Here is a 16912-nt window from a genome sequence, read left to right as displayed (position 1 = left end):
CCACGCAGCGTCTCGACGCCCGGCCAGAGCGTCCCGTCTCCTAGTAACCATCCGCACGCTCGCTTCCCCTCGCCCGACCTCCGCGGCGGCTGCGGGACGCGCATGCGCGGGCTGTTAACTCGCGCGCCGCGGCCAGCTGCTCTGGAACCCGCACAGTTTGGGGCGGTGGTCGTGGGCCGCCTCCGCAGGGTCCCGCGTCGCTCTGGACCCGCGTTCAGCGAAACGGACCCTCCCCGGCGCCGGTCCCGGGAGCAGCTCCTGCTTCGCCTGGGAAATGTTTTGACGGGGTGTCCCGGGTCCGGCACCCCACGTCCCGGGAGGGAGCCCAGCCGGCCTGGTGAGCCAGGGCGGCCCCCGAGCCTGGGGAGGCCCCCGGCCCCGCGACCGTGTCCGCGCCGCGGGTCCCTCGACCCCGTGGGGACCGCCCGATGGCAAAAGTAGCGGTGGAAGGCCAGGCTCCCGGCCGGCACTCGTCCTCCGAGGCCGGACGCCGGCCAGCGCGCTGTCCCGGAGCGCTGGGCTCCGGCCGCCGCCACTTCCGATCTGCCGGTGCTCCACGGGAGAAGAGAGTCTCCAGCACGCCTGCCCCGGGCTGGCTTCGAACCGCGATTCCCTTATCTCAGTCGTCCTCCCTCCCCCAAGCCAGGATTGCCGGCTGGAGCCACTCCCCTCTTCTCCTCCCTCCCTCCCCTCTTCTCCTCCCTCCCTCCCCTCTTCTCCCCTCCCTCCCCTCTTCTCCCTCCCTCCCCTCTTCTCCTCCCTCCCTCCCTCTTCTCCTCCCTCCCTCCCCTCTTCTCCCTCCCTCCCCTCTTCTCCCTCCCTCCCCTCTTCTCCTCCCTCCCTCCCCTCTTCTCCCTCCCTCTCCCTCCCTTCTTCTCCCTCTCCCTTCCCTCTTCTCCTCCCTCCCTCTCCCTCCCCTCTTCTCGCTCTCTAATTAAGCCCATCTTCTCAATTAGAAGCCTTCAGTCAGGGAACAGACTTCATTTAAACGTTTTGGGTCACCCGACTGCCTTAAAATTGTTGCCTCTTTAAAGATATTTGAAAAACACAAAAAGATCCCCCCCACACACGTTTATTTTTATACCGATGCAACCTAGAATGTTGAAACACTTTAATTTCACATCTTGCCTTTTCCCTGTGGCATTTTGTTTTCTATTTTGAAAGCATGCCCTTGAGTGTATCCTATTTCATGTGATTTTCATACCTTACTAACTGTTACTCTGCTGTTGGAATTGTATTTACAAATTTTACGGGCTTGGAGGCGTGGTATAGGTACCAGCCAGTGAGCCAGAAGCATCAGGTACGGGGTTCAAGTCGTCCTCTTGGGGGAAAAAATGGTATTGTACATGACATTGTGATGGCTTACCATGTGACAGTTGGCCACACGTTTGATTTTCTTTAAAAGAGCTTTCTGGAAATATGAATGTTTGATTACAATAAACTTGTATTATATTTTTTAAATTATCTTGCCCAAAGTGGAGAAATTAGGCTTTTAGGTGAAAAAGAATGAGCCCTGCACGCTGCTGCTCAAGAGGCAGAGCGCTGGCCTTGAGCAAAAAGAAGCCAGGGACAGTGCTCAGGCCCTGAGTTCAAGCCCCAGGACTGGAAAAAAAAAAAAAAAAGAATGAGCCCTGCATCATTCTGTCAGCTTGAACAAGAAATATTTCTTGGTGTTTAACATGTATATAGTTAAATAACCAGAGTTTATGAACTAAAATAATGACTTTAATTTTCCTGTTTTTTTTTTCCCACAGGTGACATTGATGATAGGTTTTTATAGTGGTCCTCTGATAATCTTGACACAGTGTAAGCCTGTGCATTTCAAACACTTGAGGCCACATTTGAGGAGACTAACAATTCCTGTTTTTCTTCTAGGTGAGTATTCATTTTTTCCATAAAATATTAGGAATAAAGCTGGGTGCTGGTGGCTCAGGCCTGTAATCCTCCTATTCAGGAGGCTGAGATCTGAGGATCAGGGTCCAAAGCCAGCCTTGGCAGAAAGGTCTGTGAGACACTTATCTCCAATTAACCACTGGAAAACCAGAAGTGGCGCTGTGGCTCAAGTGGTAGAGCACTAGCCAGATCTGAGGACCATGGGTCAAAGCCAGCCTGGGCAGAAAGGTCCATGAGACTCATCTCCAATTAACCACTGGAAAACTAGAAGTGGCCCTGTGGCTCAAGTGGTAGAGTGCTAGCCTTGAGCTGAAGAGCTCAGGGACAGCACCCAGGCCAAGTTCAAGTCTCATGACCGACCAAAAAGAAAAAATTAGGAATAAATATCTTTTATGCTAAAACAGGTCTCAGAAAAGCACACTTAAACATAGTCACTTAAACATAGTGCCTTGATTTTCCAGCCTCTGAATTATTTTCTTAAGGTATTTGTGTCATTATATAGCATTACACTTCATATTATTTAATTTTCATTTGCCATAAGCTTTGTAAACATAACACGGGAAAATTAAGTCAAGTGTCCCTATTTGGGCTTTTTAAAAAAAGAAATCAGAAAAGCAAGAAGTACATTTCTTCTGAAATAGAATTGCACCTAATTGATTAAATAAGTAATGAAGAAGCATGGGCTCTCAAGGCCCAGCCTGAAGAGTTAAGCAAAATAATGTGCAATCCAGCCTCCTCTTAGGACATTAAGATTATTTTGAATTTACAAAAAAAAGTGTGCTAACTTTAAACTAACAGTTGGGCTTGAGGTGTGTTCGGTAGTAGAGCTATGCATTTAGGAGAATGAGGGCTGTGATCCCCAGCACCAAAAATAAGCAAAAAACTGTTGTTTAAGGGTGAAGAGGAAGATTCTTCATAGAGAAAATGAGAAGTACTTCCCTTAGGAAAAGAAACTTTTAAGCATTTAGGTATGATACTGAAGAGTCCTTGAAAAGAGCATATAACCAGGGAGATTGCTTTTGTAGAAAGACCTTTAAGAGAAATTATAAACCTTGCAAACTCTCCCCAAAGAAAATGTAACGTTTGAAAAACAGAAGGCAGATTTACTTTATATTTTTAACATCACCATAATGTTTCCTTCAAACCAATATTGCTGTGAAGTTGTTGAAACTCCCATTGTATTCATGTGTTACACTTTTTTTTTTCAGTAATCAAATTGGAGAAGCATTTCCACTTTTTAAAAAGGTATCTTCAAACTACTTTGATATTTGTTCAGCTATCCCAATGGGATTTTGGCTTAGTAAATCTGCTAGTCAGATATCTGCTATACAAATGAATTCAAAAGTGGATGGTCATTTAATGAGTGTGACTGAGCAAAGCAGGCTGGAACCAGTGACTCGGTTATTTCAAAACACCAATAAAATAAGATTAGAAGACAGAAACCAAGAAAACTTCACAAGAATTGAAGGGACTGGCACCAAATGTTTTTCAGAGAAAGCTTTGACTCCAGTAATATATGTTAAAGAAAGTGATGGAATCGAAATGACTGATGTGGAATGAAGTCATTTGTACATATTTCCAAAGAAACCAGAAATGCTTTTGATTAAGAGGAAGTTTGGATGAGATTATTAGAGAAACAACAAAATGAATTCATGAATCATCTTAGACTACAGTTTTGATAGTCTATACCCAAAAGCAATTGCTTTAGGGAAAAAAGCCTTTCCAAAATTTAAAACATGTTTCTCTAGGATTATGTTCTAGCCTTGGTAAAAACCAGAGGTTGTTGGGTTTTGTTTTTTTTTAAGTAACAATGTTTGTTTGGCACCAAAACATCTAATTTCTTTAAAAAGTTTTTTTTTAATTACCCAAGTAATTTGACATGAGTGTTTCATACTATTTCTAGTACACTATTGTGTGTTGTACTGACAGCTTGGGATTTTTGCTTTAAGATACTGTATCTTTGTACATTTTACATTTTTTAGTATAAAAGCTCACTGCAGATAATCTGCAAAAGACAAGTTAATTGTATGTTATCAGGAACACTTCGCATTTCAAACCTCTTATTCCTCATGTTGAATCTATTTCCATATTAGGAAATAGCTCTTTCCAAGTGTAATAGTTCATCTTGCAGATGCTGTCAGTTTATACTACCTTTACTTAAAGAAGAAAAAAAAAACCTGTGGAAAAAATTATTTTATGCCAGTGTTTGAAATATCTGGTAGTTTGAAACAACAGTATTATCCTTGTAATGTTAGGTGAAATCAAAACTATTCCGTATCCAGATATATATTAAACTTTTTGTATTCTGTATGATTTGTTGCTTTTAGTTTTTTTGGGGTGGGGGCAGAGAAGTGAACTTTGGGCCTGGATATCCTGTGCATGTGCTCTTCCACAAGCTACAGTCACCCAGCATATCTTATGTATGTTTTGGATATGTTCCTATAATATATAGTTATTGTCTCTTCTACTCAATTGCCTAATCTTTTTAATACTTTAAAAAACAAGCAAAGGGCTGGGAGGTAGCTCAGTGGCAAAACGCTTGCCTAGCAAGTGCAACGTCCTGGGTTCGATCCCCAGTACCAAAAAACAAACAAACAAAAAACAAGCAAAGGCATCTTTGAGTAAAAATAATACTTTATAAGTCAGACAAATATTAAATGTAATTTGAGAAATATTGAGCCTAAAGTTTAAAAAGAAGTATTCAGAGAAAGAAAACAGGAGACATAATACAGATAACTTTTGCAATCCCATGATTGTCCAGGTGGATGATGATGATGATGATGATGATGATGGTTACCCAGGAGATGAGAGGAGCTAGTCAGGTGAAGCTTGGTCCATTATCCTACACTTAGCTTTGTTGTTTTAGACTTAAGAATGTGGCTGAAGGGCCTGAACTGAGCTGCCCGCCAGCACGTATCAGCCATCTCTCACTGCCTAGCTCAACCAACCCTGGCTGCATAAAGCCACAGAATAAGCCTTGTGGAAGCCAGCAGAGGAATCGCCAACTTGCCCATATAATTGTCTAATAAGTCATTGTTTGAAGCAGCCCATTACATTTCAATAGCTAGTAGAAACTATTACCTTGGGAGGATTTCCCATCAGACTGAGTCTTGGGGCTTTGCTTACTGCAGTTAACCCCAAGTATAATAATCACTACCTCCAGTGGTCCGCTTGGTCCAACTTACTATAAATATAATAAACGCAGCGTCTTATCCTTTGAATCCACTTTCAAAGCTGGTCTGAAATTCCTCCACTTTTCAGTTACCTGCCAGCTGGACTCTGGGAAAAGGAGGTGGGTAAAGACCCAACACAGTGTCCACCTGTTCAATCATGAGGACTGTACTTGCGGTACCCTGACTGCTCTGGGATTCTGGAGGCGCCCCGGCCGCGGCGCCGGGCACACTGGCCTCCGCCGCCTTCTCGCCGGGTGGCTCGGTCTTTCCCTCGAGGCCTGGAATCAGGCTCCGACGTGAGCCCCGTACGAAACCACAGGGGGCGGTAACCCGAGAGGGGCGGGGAGGCGGGGCGTGCTTGCCGCGTGGCCACGCCTCCCGCCTGGCGGCCCGACTCTGGCTCCGCCCATGAGTGTGGCCCACAGGGGACTACTAGGTGCGTGCGGCCTGCGGGTGGAGCTGAGGCCGACGCGTGCTTCTGCCGTACTATCCCGCAAAAAGAAAAAAAACAAAACAGCAAACGTGACCGGAAGCCACAGGTGAGTGAAGCCGGAAGCAGGTGTAGCCCGGGTGCGGCGCCTGGAGGGTCACCCTAGCGTTGGCGGGCGAAAAGCAGGCCCGGTGAGGCCGGATCTTGCACGCCCGCCGGCCAGTCCCGCCGGCCGACGTGGTGGGGCGGGCCGGGGGGGTGGGGCGGCGTGTCTGCGGTTCACCCTCGGCTCTGGGGACGGTTGGACTGCGCATGCCCACAGCCCGACCGCAGGAGGAAGTCCAACGTGCTGGACGGGCGTCCGGTTGAGCTACCTGTTGTCGGGAAGGGGCCCAGGTAGTGGTGGTTGGGCTTTGTGAAAACAGATTCGATGGTTTGTGTGAGTGTTGGGAGTGTACTTCCTTCTGTCCAGTGGAGAAGCATAGTGTCAGTGGAGGGTTCCTGTGAAAGCAAACCTTCTAGGAACAAAATGGTTAGGAGACTGAGTCATAGGGTATGAGAATAAATTATTCTCATCCACATGTTATAGATAAGAGAGCTGAAACAGAAAAGTCAATTGGTTTGCTTTAGGTTATTCCACAGGGAAATGTCAGAGTTGGGATTTGAGTGCTGTAGATTTCCTATACTTAAATCTCTAGGTGATGATGCTAAAGTGACACTCTAGCACTTCCCCTATGGCTCTCTGAATAAAGTTCAAGCATTAAACAGGGATTTAAAGAGTCTTCATAGGCTGGGGATATGGCCTAGTGGCAAGAGTGCTTGCCTCAGGTACATGAAGCCCTGGGTTCGATTCATCAGCATCACATATACAGAAAAGGCCAGAAGTGGCGCTGTGGCTCAAGTGGCAGAGTGCTAGCCTTGGGCAAAAAGAAAAGAAGCCAGGGAAAGTGCTCAGGCCCTGAGTCCAAGGCCCCAGGACTGGCAAAAAAAAAAAAAAAAATCCTTCATTCTCTGACCTCTTCTCCTGCTGCCTCCTTTGCTTTTGCAACTCCCATTCCTAACACTCATCAGTATCAGAACCAGCTAGTTGAACTAAATACTGTGTGAGTATCCTTATTGGAATACTTTTCCTTACCTGTTTCATCTGAGCTTTGATGTCATTTCAAATAATTAGAGGATTAGATGGTCTCTTATCACAGTACTTATGTTTAAATGATTGCATTACATGCTTTTTAATACGTTTCTCTAGATTGTAGATATAGTAAAATTTCCTCAATGTCTTTCATATCTATCCCTCTCTCTGTGTCTGCTATCCTAATTTGAGCTCTCATTTTCTCTAGCTTGGGCAACTGGATCAGTCAATTAGTTACTTTCTTTGGCCCTAGTCTCTCCTTTAATACATGTTCAATATTGCAGAGACATTATGGTGGCCGACCAAGATTCAGTGGTGGAAAGTATGGCTCAAATGGTAGACCACTCTGCCTGGCAAACATGAGGCCTTGAGTTCAAATCCCAGTGTCATCTAAATAATAAAAATGAATAGAAATTTACCAAAGAAATGCAGTCTGGGCAGACTTCTAAGACAGCGTACATATAGGCTTTTGTGGAGTCAGAATTCTGATTGTGCAACTTTGTCCTTAGGGAGGAATCCCGAGAATATGCCTTGCTGTTAGATGATTCTTTACTTCCTCATAGGAGTGGAACAGGTTGCTCTCATCAACTGGCTAAATCATCAGATTTTAAGATTCAATACATTGTTTCTGTGCCATGTAATCCTTCATAATATGATTGCTTCTCTCTGACCTCCAGAGCTTTATTCCAGTTTATAAGCTATGCTGGCAGTAAATCATATATCCAGTAGGCAAATAGGAATTATGTTAAAACATTATGTAAAGAAAAAAAAATGAACATCTCTTTGTCCATATAAACATTTAGGAAGCGATTGTTCATAACACAGATGAAGTAAAAAAAAAAAAAAAAAAAGCACCTGAATTACTACTAAGATACTGTTAGGGTAAACTGGTATATTTAACAGTGAAATTATTATACAATAATTAAAGCTGATGTATAAATAGGTTTAATATTGAATGAAAACCAAGCTCATTAGTGTACGCCTGTAATCCTAGCTTCTTTTTTTTGGCCAGTCCTGGGCCTTGGACTCAGGGCCTGAGCACTGTCCCTGGCTTCTTCCCGCTCAAGGCTAGCACTCCGCCACAGCCACAGCGCCGCTTCTGGCCGTTTTTCTGTATATGTGGTGCTGGGGAATCGAACCTAGGGCCTCGTGTATCCGAGGCAGGCACTCTTGCCACTAGGCTATCTCCCCAGCCCTAATCCTAGCTTCTTGACATACTGAGGCAGTAGGATCATTTGAGCCTAGAGCTCAAAGCCAGTCTAAGCAACTTAGTGATTATCTATCTCAAAAAATAAAAGGTTTTCTGGGGAGTGGGAATATGGCCTAGTGGCAAGAGTGCTTGCCTCATATACATGAAGCCCTGGGTTCGATTCCTCAGCACCACATATATAGAAAAGGCCAGAAGTGGCGCTGTGAATCAAGTGGTAGAGTGCTAGCCTTGAGTAAAGAGGCTAGGGACAGTGCTCAGACCCTGAGTTCAAGCTCCAGGACTGGCAAAAAAAAAAAAAGTTTTCTAGGGAATATGTGTGTGAATGCATAAAATGGATTGTTTACACCAAAGTGTTAATTGTGATAATCTCCAGGTGGTGGGATTATGAATTCTCTTAGTTTCTTTTTGGCATATCTGTTAGTTTCTCATTTGTGAGCTCAAAATAAAATATTTGGCCCTGCTATATACATAAATGTAGTTGATGCATACTTCTTGTTTAAAGACTTTGTTCCCTCATTTTGTCTCAACTAAAATTATTTGGAGTTTATCTTCATTCATTTCTATTGAGTCCTCTGCTGTCACATTGCTAAAAGGCAAGAAAAGCAGTTGGGTTTGGGTATGGTAAACTTGGATTAAATACCAATTATTGACATCTAAAAAATAAAAAGAATTTTATTTCCCATTCAATTAATTTGTTTATCTTCCATTTTTAAAAGCATGCTGATCCCATTTTCAGTGAAGAATGGCTTCCAGTTACTTTGTAACCACAAGGTCCCAGCAGCTGGCTTTAAAAACACAGCAAAAAATGGGCTCATTTTACAGTCAATCTCCACTGATGTTTATCAAAACCTGGCTGTAGAAGACTGGATCCATGATCATATCAATCTAGATGGCAAGCCTATTCTTTTCCTCTGGAGAAATTCTCCCTCTGTTGTAATTGGTAGGCATCAGAATCCTTGGCAGGAATGTAACCTGAATCAGATGAGAGAAGAAGGTATAAAACTGGCTCGGAGAAAAAGCGGAGGAGGAACAGTCTACCATGATATGGGTAATATCAATTTGACCTTCTTTACAACTAAAAATAAATATGATAGAATGAAGAATCTGAAATTAATTGTGCAGGCTCTGAATTCTGTCCAACCCCAGCTGGATGTGCAGGCTACAAAAAGATTTGATCTTATACTTGATGGACAGTTTAAAATCTCAGGAACAGCTTCTAAGATTGGCCGGACTTCTGCTTATCACCATTGTACCTTACTGTGTGGTACTGACGGGGCCTCTTTGACTTCCTTCCTAAAGAGTCCTTACCAAGGGATCAAGAGCAATGCTACTGTTAGCATTCCTGCTGTAGTGAAAAATCTTTTGGAAAAAGATCCCACACTAACGTGTGAAGTACTGATGAATGCTGTTGCTGAAAAGTATGCTGCTTATCATCAAATTGATAGTCATATTAACCTAATAAACCCAACAGATGAAACACTGTTTCCTGGACTAAAGAGCAAAGCCACGGAACTACAAACTTGGGAGTGGATATATGGAAGAACTCCAAAGTTTAGTGTAAACACTTCTTTTAATGTATTATATGAACAGTCACATGTGGAAATTAAAGTATTCATAGACATAAAGAATGGAAGAATTGAAATATGCAACATTGAAGCACCAGATCATTGGTTGCCACTGGAAGTATGTGATACATTATGTTCAAGTTTTATTGGCAGCAAGTTTTGCCCAATAGAAACTACTTTCATGACAAATGTGCTACTTAAAACATATCCAGAAGACTATGAACTACACAGTAAATGGAATATCCTCTGTGAAAAAATCAAAGGAATAATGTAAATCCAATTAGCTTTCATTTACTGGAATTCAAATTGTCTGGGATTTGAATTTGTGGCCTCACACTCTAGTTCATCTTGTTTACTCAACGGTTGGCATTCTACCTCTTGAATCACACTGACAATGTGGCATTTTTGCTGATTAATTACAGATGGAGTCTTGCAGGACTTTTCTGCCCTTTCATCTTCAAACTGAAGTGCTCAGATCTCTACTGAGTAAGTGATTACAGGTGTGAGCCACTGGTGCACAGCTGGAATAATAAAAAAAATTTATAATAATAAAAGGCTTAGCCTCTTTTAGTACTTCCGATTTGAAATTGTTTATTACCTAGCCTAACTTTTTCTGTTGGGCTCTAGGATACTCATAACTTTGTCCATTGTTTTAAAACCTGGTACACATATTTTAGCTGTTTTTATGTCTAATATGATTGCATATCATATTAGACAGTCTTAACTACACAGTTCTTTTTTTTATAGCGATAGGATAACAAACAGCTGAGAGAAACAAATGGCTGAAGGGCTTATTTTAACTTAAGAGTTTCCAAGGTTTCAGTCCATGGTTGACTTGGTGTGTTGTTTCTAGAGAGGCAAAATGTCATAGCTACTTAACTCATAGTAGACAGGAAGCAGAGAGAGATTGCTCGTGTTAGCAGGTTTCCTCCTCTTAACCTTTTTGTTCTATCCAGGCCTCTAGCCTGTATCGTATGATACAGTCCACATTACATCCAGTCCTCCCTGATCTGCAAATGCATTCACAGACACCCCCACTAGAGGTGTGCTTTACTAATCTAGGCATTTCTTACTTCATCTCTCAATCCAATCAACTTGGCAACCCAGATTATCATTCACAATATCTGCAAGCTTTGCATGTTCAGGGAGTGCTCTGCCACTTGAGTCTGCTATCTCTGGATCCTATAAAGTTCTTCCAAGGGTGTCTAAAATGTAAAATGCCATCAGGGCCTGAATGGATTTTTTCCCAAGCTGAACCCAAGTTTTCTGCCACCACAGATATCTTAAACTCCCAAATTCTCTTTTAGTTATATTTCTACCCTCTTACTAAAGCAAGCTCACTGCACATTTCTAAGCTCCTAATTCTTTTTAAATCTCTCCTTGCCTCATTTCCCTTCCTACCCCATCCTGAATTATTTCAAGTAGACTACTTTCTTGCCAGCATTGTCATTTGCTTCTTTCTTGACCTAAAACATGACCAGTTTCTAAAATTCCAAACAATTTATTTTCAAAGGGGAGTTGAACTCAGGTCTTCATGCTTGGCATGCCAAGTGCTCTTCCATTTGGGCTACACCCTCAACCCTTTGGTTTTACTGTTTTTGAGATAGGGTCTTGTTTATTTTGCCCAGCTAGTTTCAAATTCACAATCCTCTGGAATCAGGCAATGTGTGGCTTTGGTTTGGGGATCTTAATTTTTTTTTTTTTGGCCAGTCCTGGGGCTTGGACTCAGGGCCTGAGCACTGTCCCTGGCTTCTTTTTGCTCAAGGCTAGCACTCTGCCACTTGAGCCACAGCGCCGCTTCTGGCCGTTTTCTGTATATGTGGTGCTGGGGAATTGAACCCAGGGCCTCATGTATACGAGGCAAGCACTCTTGCCACTAGGCCACATCCCCAGCCCCGGGGATCTTATTATTTTGAGAGTTTCAATACGTAGTCTAAGCTGGCCTTGAATTCACAATTTTCCTTTCTTCAAAGTGGGATTACAGGTGTATACCACCATGCTCAGCTTGAATTTCTACTGTACCTAGTTCACTGGTCCAACAAAACAAACCTGAATAATCATATATAGCACAATTCCATTATAGTTTTCAACTTAACACATCTTTCTATTGGTGTGAGATAAAGCTTATCTGTGGTTTTTGTCTTTTTTTTTTTTTTTTTTGCCAGTCCTGGGGCTTGAATGCAGGGCCTGAGCACTGTTCCTGGTTTCTTTTTGTTCAAGGCTTACACTCTACCACTTGAGCCACAGCACCATTCCAGCTTTTTCTGTATACGTGGTGCCGAGTAACTGAACCCAGCTTCATGCATGCTGGGCAAGCACTCTACCACTAGGCCACATTCCCAGCCCCTTCATTTTTGAGGTAGCTTATTTCTAGAAATTTCTACTCTTCATAAGCTCACAATTCAACTATCCCTTTTACAAACATTGATTCATAATTTGTTGAGTTGAAACCTTTAGAAATGAGCCCTTTTGAATACTCCCCACCCCATATTTTTCACATTTTTCAGTCTTAGTGGAAGAATACCCCACTTTCCTTAAAGTGAACTTCTCTACTTGCCTGTGGGATTTTGTCCTGTCCCTTTGGGCCAGGCACCAATCAATTTACATCTTGAATTATTCTTCCTCCACACTTACTGGATTCTTAAGCATACTGAATGAATATATGTTACTCTTTGCTTTTCAAGTCTTATGCTCAAGACCCCTTTTCTCCATCTTCCCAAACTTCTTCAGAGGATAACAGTAACTGTTGAATATACGCTGTCTCTGCAGTGTATTCATTCATTCATTCACGGTTGTTCTGCAGTGCTTCCTACAATGTTTACTGAGTGCCTACCATGTGCAGAGCTGTGTGCTAATTGGATGTTAATGGTGAATGAAGACACATGGTTCCTGACCTCAGGAATAGACAGTATGGTAGGCTTAAACTTTTTAAAAACCGTAGTAAGAAATACATATTGTAAAGAAATATACAGGGACTGGGAATGTGGCTTAGTGGCAGAGTGCCTAGCATGCATGAAGCCCTAGGTTTGATTCTTCAGGACCACATAAACAGAAAAAGCCAGAAGTGGTGCTGTGGCTCAAGTGGTAGAGCGCTAGCCTTGAGCACAGAGAGACTTGGGAACAGAGCCCAATCCCTGAGTTCAAGCCCCAGGACCAGTTTAAGGTATATAGATATATAGATATATATAAAATATGTATAAATGTGCTTCACTGCACCACATTTTATATGCCTAACAAGGTACACAATACAATATTTCTCTGGAATTTCATTTTCCGTTCTATTTTTTATTGCCTTCGGTGCCAGTACTGGGGCTTGAACTCAGGGCTTAGGCACTGCCTCTTAGTTTTATCACTCAAGGCTGGCTTTTTACCACTTGGGCCACTTCTGGCTTTTTGGTGGTTAATTGGAAATAAGTGTCTTATGGACTTTTAGCTGCCTGGGCTACCTTCAAAGCATAATCCTAGCTCTCAGAAGGACCATAATCCTAGCTCTCAGCCTTCTGAGAGCTAGGATTATAGGTATGAGCCACTAGTGTTCTTTATTTCATCCTTTTAAAACTGGTCTTATTAGCCAGTAAAAGTCAAATCCTAATGTTTGGGGTTTTTGGTTTTTGGTTATTAGTTCTATAGCTTGAATCCAGACCCTCTCATTTGGCTTGTTTATTCAGGGCTAGTGCTCTAATCACTTAAGTATGACACTGTTAAGTTAATTAGAGATGGACCCTTGAGGGCTTTTCTGTCTTGTCTGGCTTTGAACAGCTATCCTTCAAGTCTCATCCTCCTAAGGATTATAAGCATGAGCCAATAGTGCCCAGGTGGAAAAGTCAGTTTGCAACTTGCTCAGCTTTCCTTATTCAGGTGGTGCTCTACTACTTGAACCATACCTTGGTCCCTGTAAAGTTTTTACAAGGTTGTCCAAAATGTAAAAAACCATGCCATCAGGGCCTGAAGGGACTTTTTTCCCAGTCTCCCTTCCAACCATAATTCCATTCCTTCTGATCCTGTAACAGAGATTACAGATGTGAACCACTGTCACTTGGCCAAGTTCTGAGTCAAGCCTAGAAGAAAATGTAGAAAAACAAGTCAGTAAATAGTTACAAGCCTACAGTAGCTATGGCTGAAGAGGCAAAAGACAAGGAGCTAGAACCATCAGGAAGATGACATTTAAGCTGACATGAAGAAAAAGTATTCTAGGTTATACTGGTGATAAATAATAAAGCATTCCAAAACTTGGTGGCTAACTAAACTTAGCGGTCATCTTATTCACAAATCTGTTTGAAAATGGCCTGATAGGGTTATCTCCTTTAGTCCAACAGCATTGGTAGGAAGCTTACCTGAGGCCACAGATACCTGCTTTCAAGATGGGTTACTCACCTGGCTGGCAAATTGATGCTAGTGGTTGGCTGGCACTCTGGGTGGTATTGTGAGCCCAGAGTTTCAGTTCCTTTTCACGGGGACTGCGTGGATTTCTTCACGGTTTAGGAGCTGGATTCCCAGAACAGCTAACCCAGGAAAGCAAGGCTGTATCCTTTTATATCCAGCCTTAGAAGTGATCACAAGCACACTTAAATTCAGTGAGAGCGTATCTATTTAAAAATCACTGTTAAAAAAAGAAAACCACCCAGAATGGGAAAATTTATTGTAGCCCATTTGGAAAATAGTTTTAGCATAAAGAACAGTATACAGAGGGGGGCTGTAAAGCATGGAAGAGCTAGGCTTCTTGCTACTATTGAAGGAAATAGAGGCCAATTCAAGTGTAAGAACAAGGGGAATGGAGCAAGATGTTGTTTGGGCAAAAACACACACACAAACACACAAAAACCAAGATCATTTAGACACTGACAGAGCACTATAGTTTGACTTTAAACACACACAAAAAATTAATAATTGTTGAAGTGGTGCATAACAGGTAGCAGCCATTTGAGAGGCTACTAAGGAGTCCAGGCAAAAGATGGCATTGGCAGTGGCCATGGAGAAATGTGATGAGTGTCAGGCAATTGTTAAAAGTTAGCAACAGCTGAGTGTGGCAGTTTACACTTGTAATCCTAGTTACTTGGAGTCTTAGAAATGGAACATCACAATTTGAAGCCATTTTGTACAAATACTTATGAGACTACACCTTAACCAGAAACACTGCATGGCAGTGCAAACTTGTCATCCCAGCTACACTGGGAAGAATAGGAAGATTGTGGTCCACACCAGCATGGACAAAGAGCAAAACCCTGTCTCAAAAATAACCAGAGCAGGGCTGGGAATATGGCCTAGTGGTAAAGTGCTTGCCTTGTGTACATGAAGCCCTGGGTTCGATTCCTCAGCACCACATACATAAAAAAAGCTGGAAGTGGCGCTGTGGCTCAAGTGGTAGAGTGCCAGCCTTGAGCAAAAAGAAGCCATGGAAAGTGTTCAGGCCCTGAGTCCAAGCCCCAGGACTGGCAAAAAATAAAATAAAAATAACCAGAGCAAAAAGGATTATGGATATTTCAGGTAGTATAGTAGTTTAGTTCAAATCCTAGCATCACTTCCCCCGCCCCAAAAAAGGGGGTGGGCTGGTTTCACTCCTGTTTTCAAGGAATGGCTTAATGTAGACTCTAGTGAATTAGGAAACAATGAAGCAATATACTGACTTGCAAAGGATGCTATAAGACCCCACAGGCCAGAGAAAGTCTAAGATGAAGGCCCAAGGCCAGCAGTTTGTTGGGGGTTTTTCTTTGTTTTCTGTGAATGCTCTCCTTGGCTTGCAGATACTCCAGATGATTTTCTTCTATGTACATGCAGATCCATGACCATGTTTCCTCCTCTTGGAAAGACATCTAGTCATACTGGAATGCAGCCCACTCCAAAGACCTTATTTTAAACTAATTCTTTAAAAAATGAATCTCCAAATAGAACTACTTTCTGAAGGACTTCAACATATGAATTTTGCTGGGAGACACAATTCATCCTGCAACTCAGGAGTTTCAGGACCCTGACAGACCTATAAATCACTTTACCTGAGGCACCATAACACAGTATTGGGATATCCGATCCTTTTGGTTTGACAAGGAAGAGCAGGACTGGACACAGGTTTTGCCTACAATTGGAGCTGGAGGTGGCACAAGTGAGAATTTTAATTTTTGGTTGTTTCAAACATGATTGGCATCTTAGCTGATCTTCCTCTGACACAGGTCCTTTTCTGTGGTTTTAGCAATCATATTTTAGGGGCATAATTCACTTTGAAGATTTCTTATGGATATTAGAAATACACGTTTGACAGCACTGGGGTTTGAATTCAAGATCTTGCCCTTGCTATGTAGGCACTTCATTGATTGAGCCACACCTCCAGACCAGTTTATGGACACATAGTTTTTTGGGGGTTTTTTTTGCCAGTCCTGGGCCTTGGACTCAGGGCCTGAGCACTGTCCCTGGTTTCTTTTTGCTCAAGGCTAGCACTCTGCCACTTGAGTCACAGGGCCACTTCTGGCCATTTTCTGTATATGTGGTGCTGGGGAATCGAACCCAGGGCTTCATGTAAACGAGGCAAGCGCTCTTGCCACTAGGCTATATCCCCAGCCCCATGGACACATAGTTTTAAGCATTATATCTGTTGAAATGTGTGAAAACTACTTTCTGAGAAAGGCATTAAACACCTCCAATGTAATATGTTTGATGTAATAACTTTGCTTCTCAAGAGAGAATATGATCAGGAGTACACATTCCAAAACAGAGATTCCACAGAACTTTGTGAAGTTTATAAATTAGGATGAGGGTGATAGAAATGACTTTGATTTCTCATTTAAGCAATTGGAGGAATTGGAATAAACACAGAATGGAAGTGTCTAGGAAAAGTTCAGTTGGGATATTGTTCTTGTAATGCTTCTCAGATGCCATAGAGCAACCTGAACTTAAACTCCCAACCAGTACACATTTGAGAGTTGACAGAATATGAATAGGTCAAGAGAATGCTTCTCGAATTTGGGGATTCATCTGAAGCTTCACATTTGTTTAGCATCTGAGTCTCAGATTGTTGGGAAATTCCCTACCAACTAAGTCTTGGTGGCAAGTAGAGTCCATGTTCTATAAGGAAACTGGAAATCTCGCTGTGTGTTGTATTTTCTCAGCCTTGGGGGTTTCTTGGGGTTTGGTCACATGACTTAGGGTCTCCTAATCAGAAGCCCTGGCTCCAGACTTTGAATTGCAAGGTCGTGTCACAGAAAACCTGGGGCTAGAGAGAATGAGAAGCCTTCACTGTTGGAGTCCAGGAGCCTGACTTTCTGGAGTTAGCAAAGTCATCAAGGCCAGCACTGCCAGTGGGAGTGGTGCAGTCTACCCCATCCAGCCTTTTCATCCATCTGGGGCAGCAGAGTAGCATACTTCAATCTGGATCAGTTTTTCTCTGCCTTCTCCACATCTCAGTCTGTACTTAGCATGTATGAGGCCCCCGTTGTGCTGTTTTGTAATTATTTCCCCTCTATCTTTTTGTTGTTGTTGTTGTTAAATTTTCATTGTCAAACTGAGGTACAGAGAGGTTAC

General features: G+C 42.7%; 2 protein-coding genes across 2 annotated transcripts; both read left to right on the top strand.

Moving 5' to 3' along the window:
- The first annotated feature begins 1759 nt into the window (after positions 1-1759).
- Positions 1760-4203, top strand: C8H2orf15 (chromosome 8 C2orf15 homolog). The gene is made up of 2 exons (XM_048353522.1): positions 1760-1875; positions 3102-4203. The coding sequence occupies exon 2, from the start codon at positions 3178-3180 to the stop codon at positions 3451-3453; it is 276 nt and encodes a 91-aa protein (XP_048209479.1). The 5' UTR covers positions 1760-1875; positions 3102-3177; the 3' UTR covers positions 3454-4203.
- A 1240-nt stretch (positions 4204-5443) lies between these two features.
- On the top strand, positions 5444-10139 carry Lipt1 (lipoyltransferase 1). The gene is made up of 2 exons (XM_048352257.1): positions 5444-5605; positions 8555-10139. The coding sequence occupies exons 1-2, from the start codon at positions 5475-5477 to the stop codon at positions 9675-9677; spliced, it is 1254 nt and encodes a 417-aa protein (XP_048208214.1). The 5' UTR covers positions 5444-5474; the 3' UTR covers positions 9678-10139.
- The last annotated feature ends 6773 nt before the right edge of the window (positions 10140-16912 follow it).

This window comes from Perognathus longimembris, chromosome 8, assembly GCF_023159225.1.
Source record: "Perognathus longimembris pacificus isolate PPM17 chromosome 8, ASM2315922v1, whole genome shotgun sequence".
NCBI lineage: Eukaryota > Metazoa > Chordata > Mammalia > Rodentia > Heteromyidae > Perognathus > Perognathus longimembris.
Note: the sequence above shows the minus strand (reverse complement) of the source record. Positions and strands in the feature narration are given on the sequence as shown.

Bases quoted from the DNA above. Each gene is read 5' to 3' on its own strand.
- C8H2orf15 (XM_048353522.1), top strand. From the start codon at position 3,178: ATGGGATTTTGGCTTAGTAAATCTGCTAGTCAGATATCTGCTATACAA.
- Lipt1 (XM_048352257.1), top strand. From the start codon at position 5,475: ATGAGTGTGGCCCACAGGGGACTACTAGGTGCGTGCGGCCTGCGGGTG. The intron at 5,606-8,554 runs GTGAGTGAAGCC...CATTTTTAAAAG, and splicing joins AACGTGACCGGAAGCCACAG to CATGCTGATCCCATTTTCAG.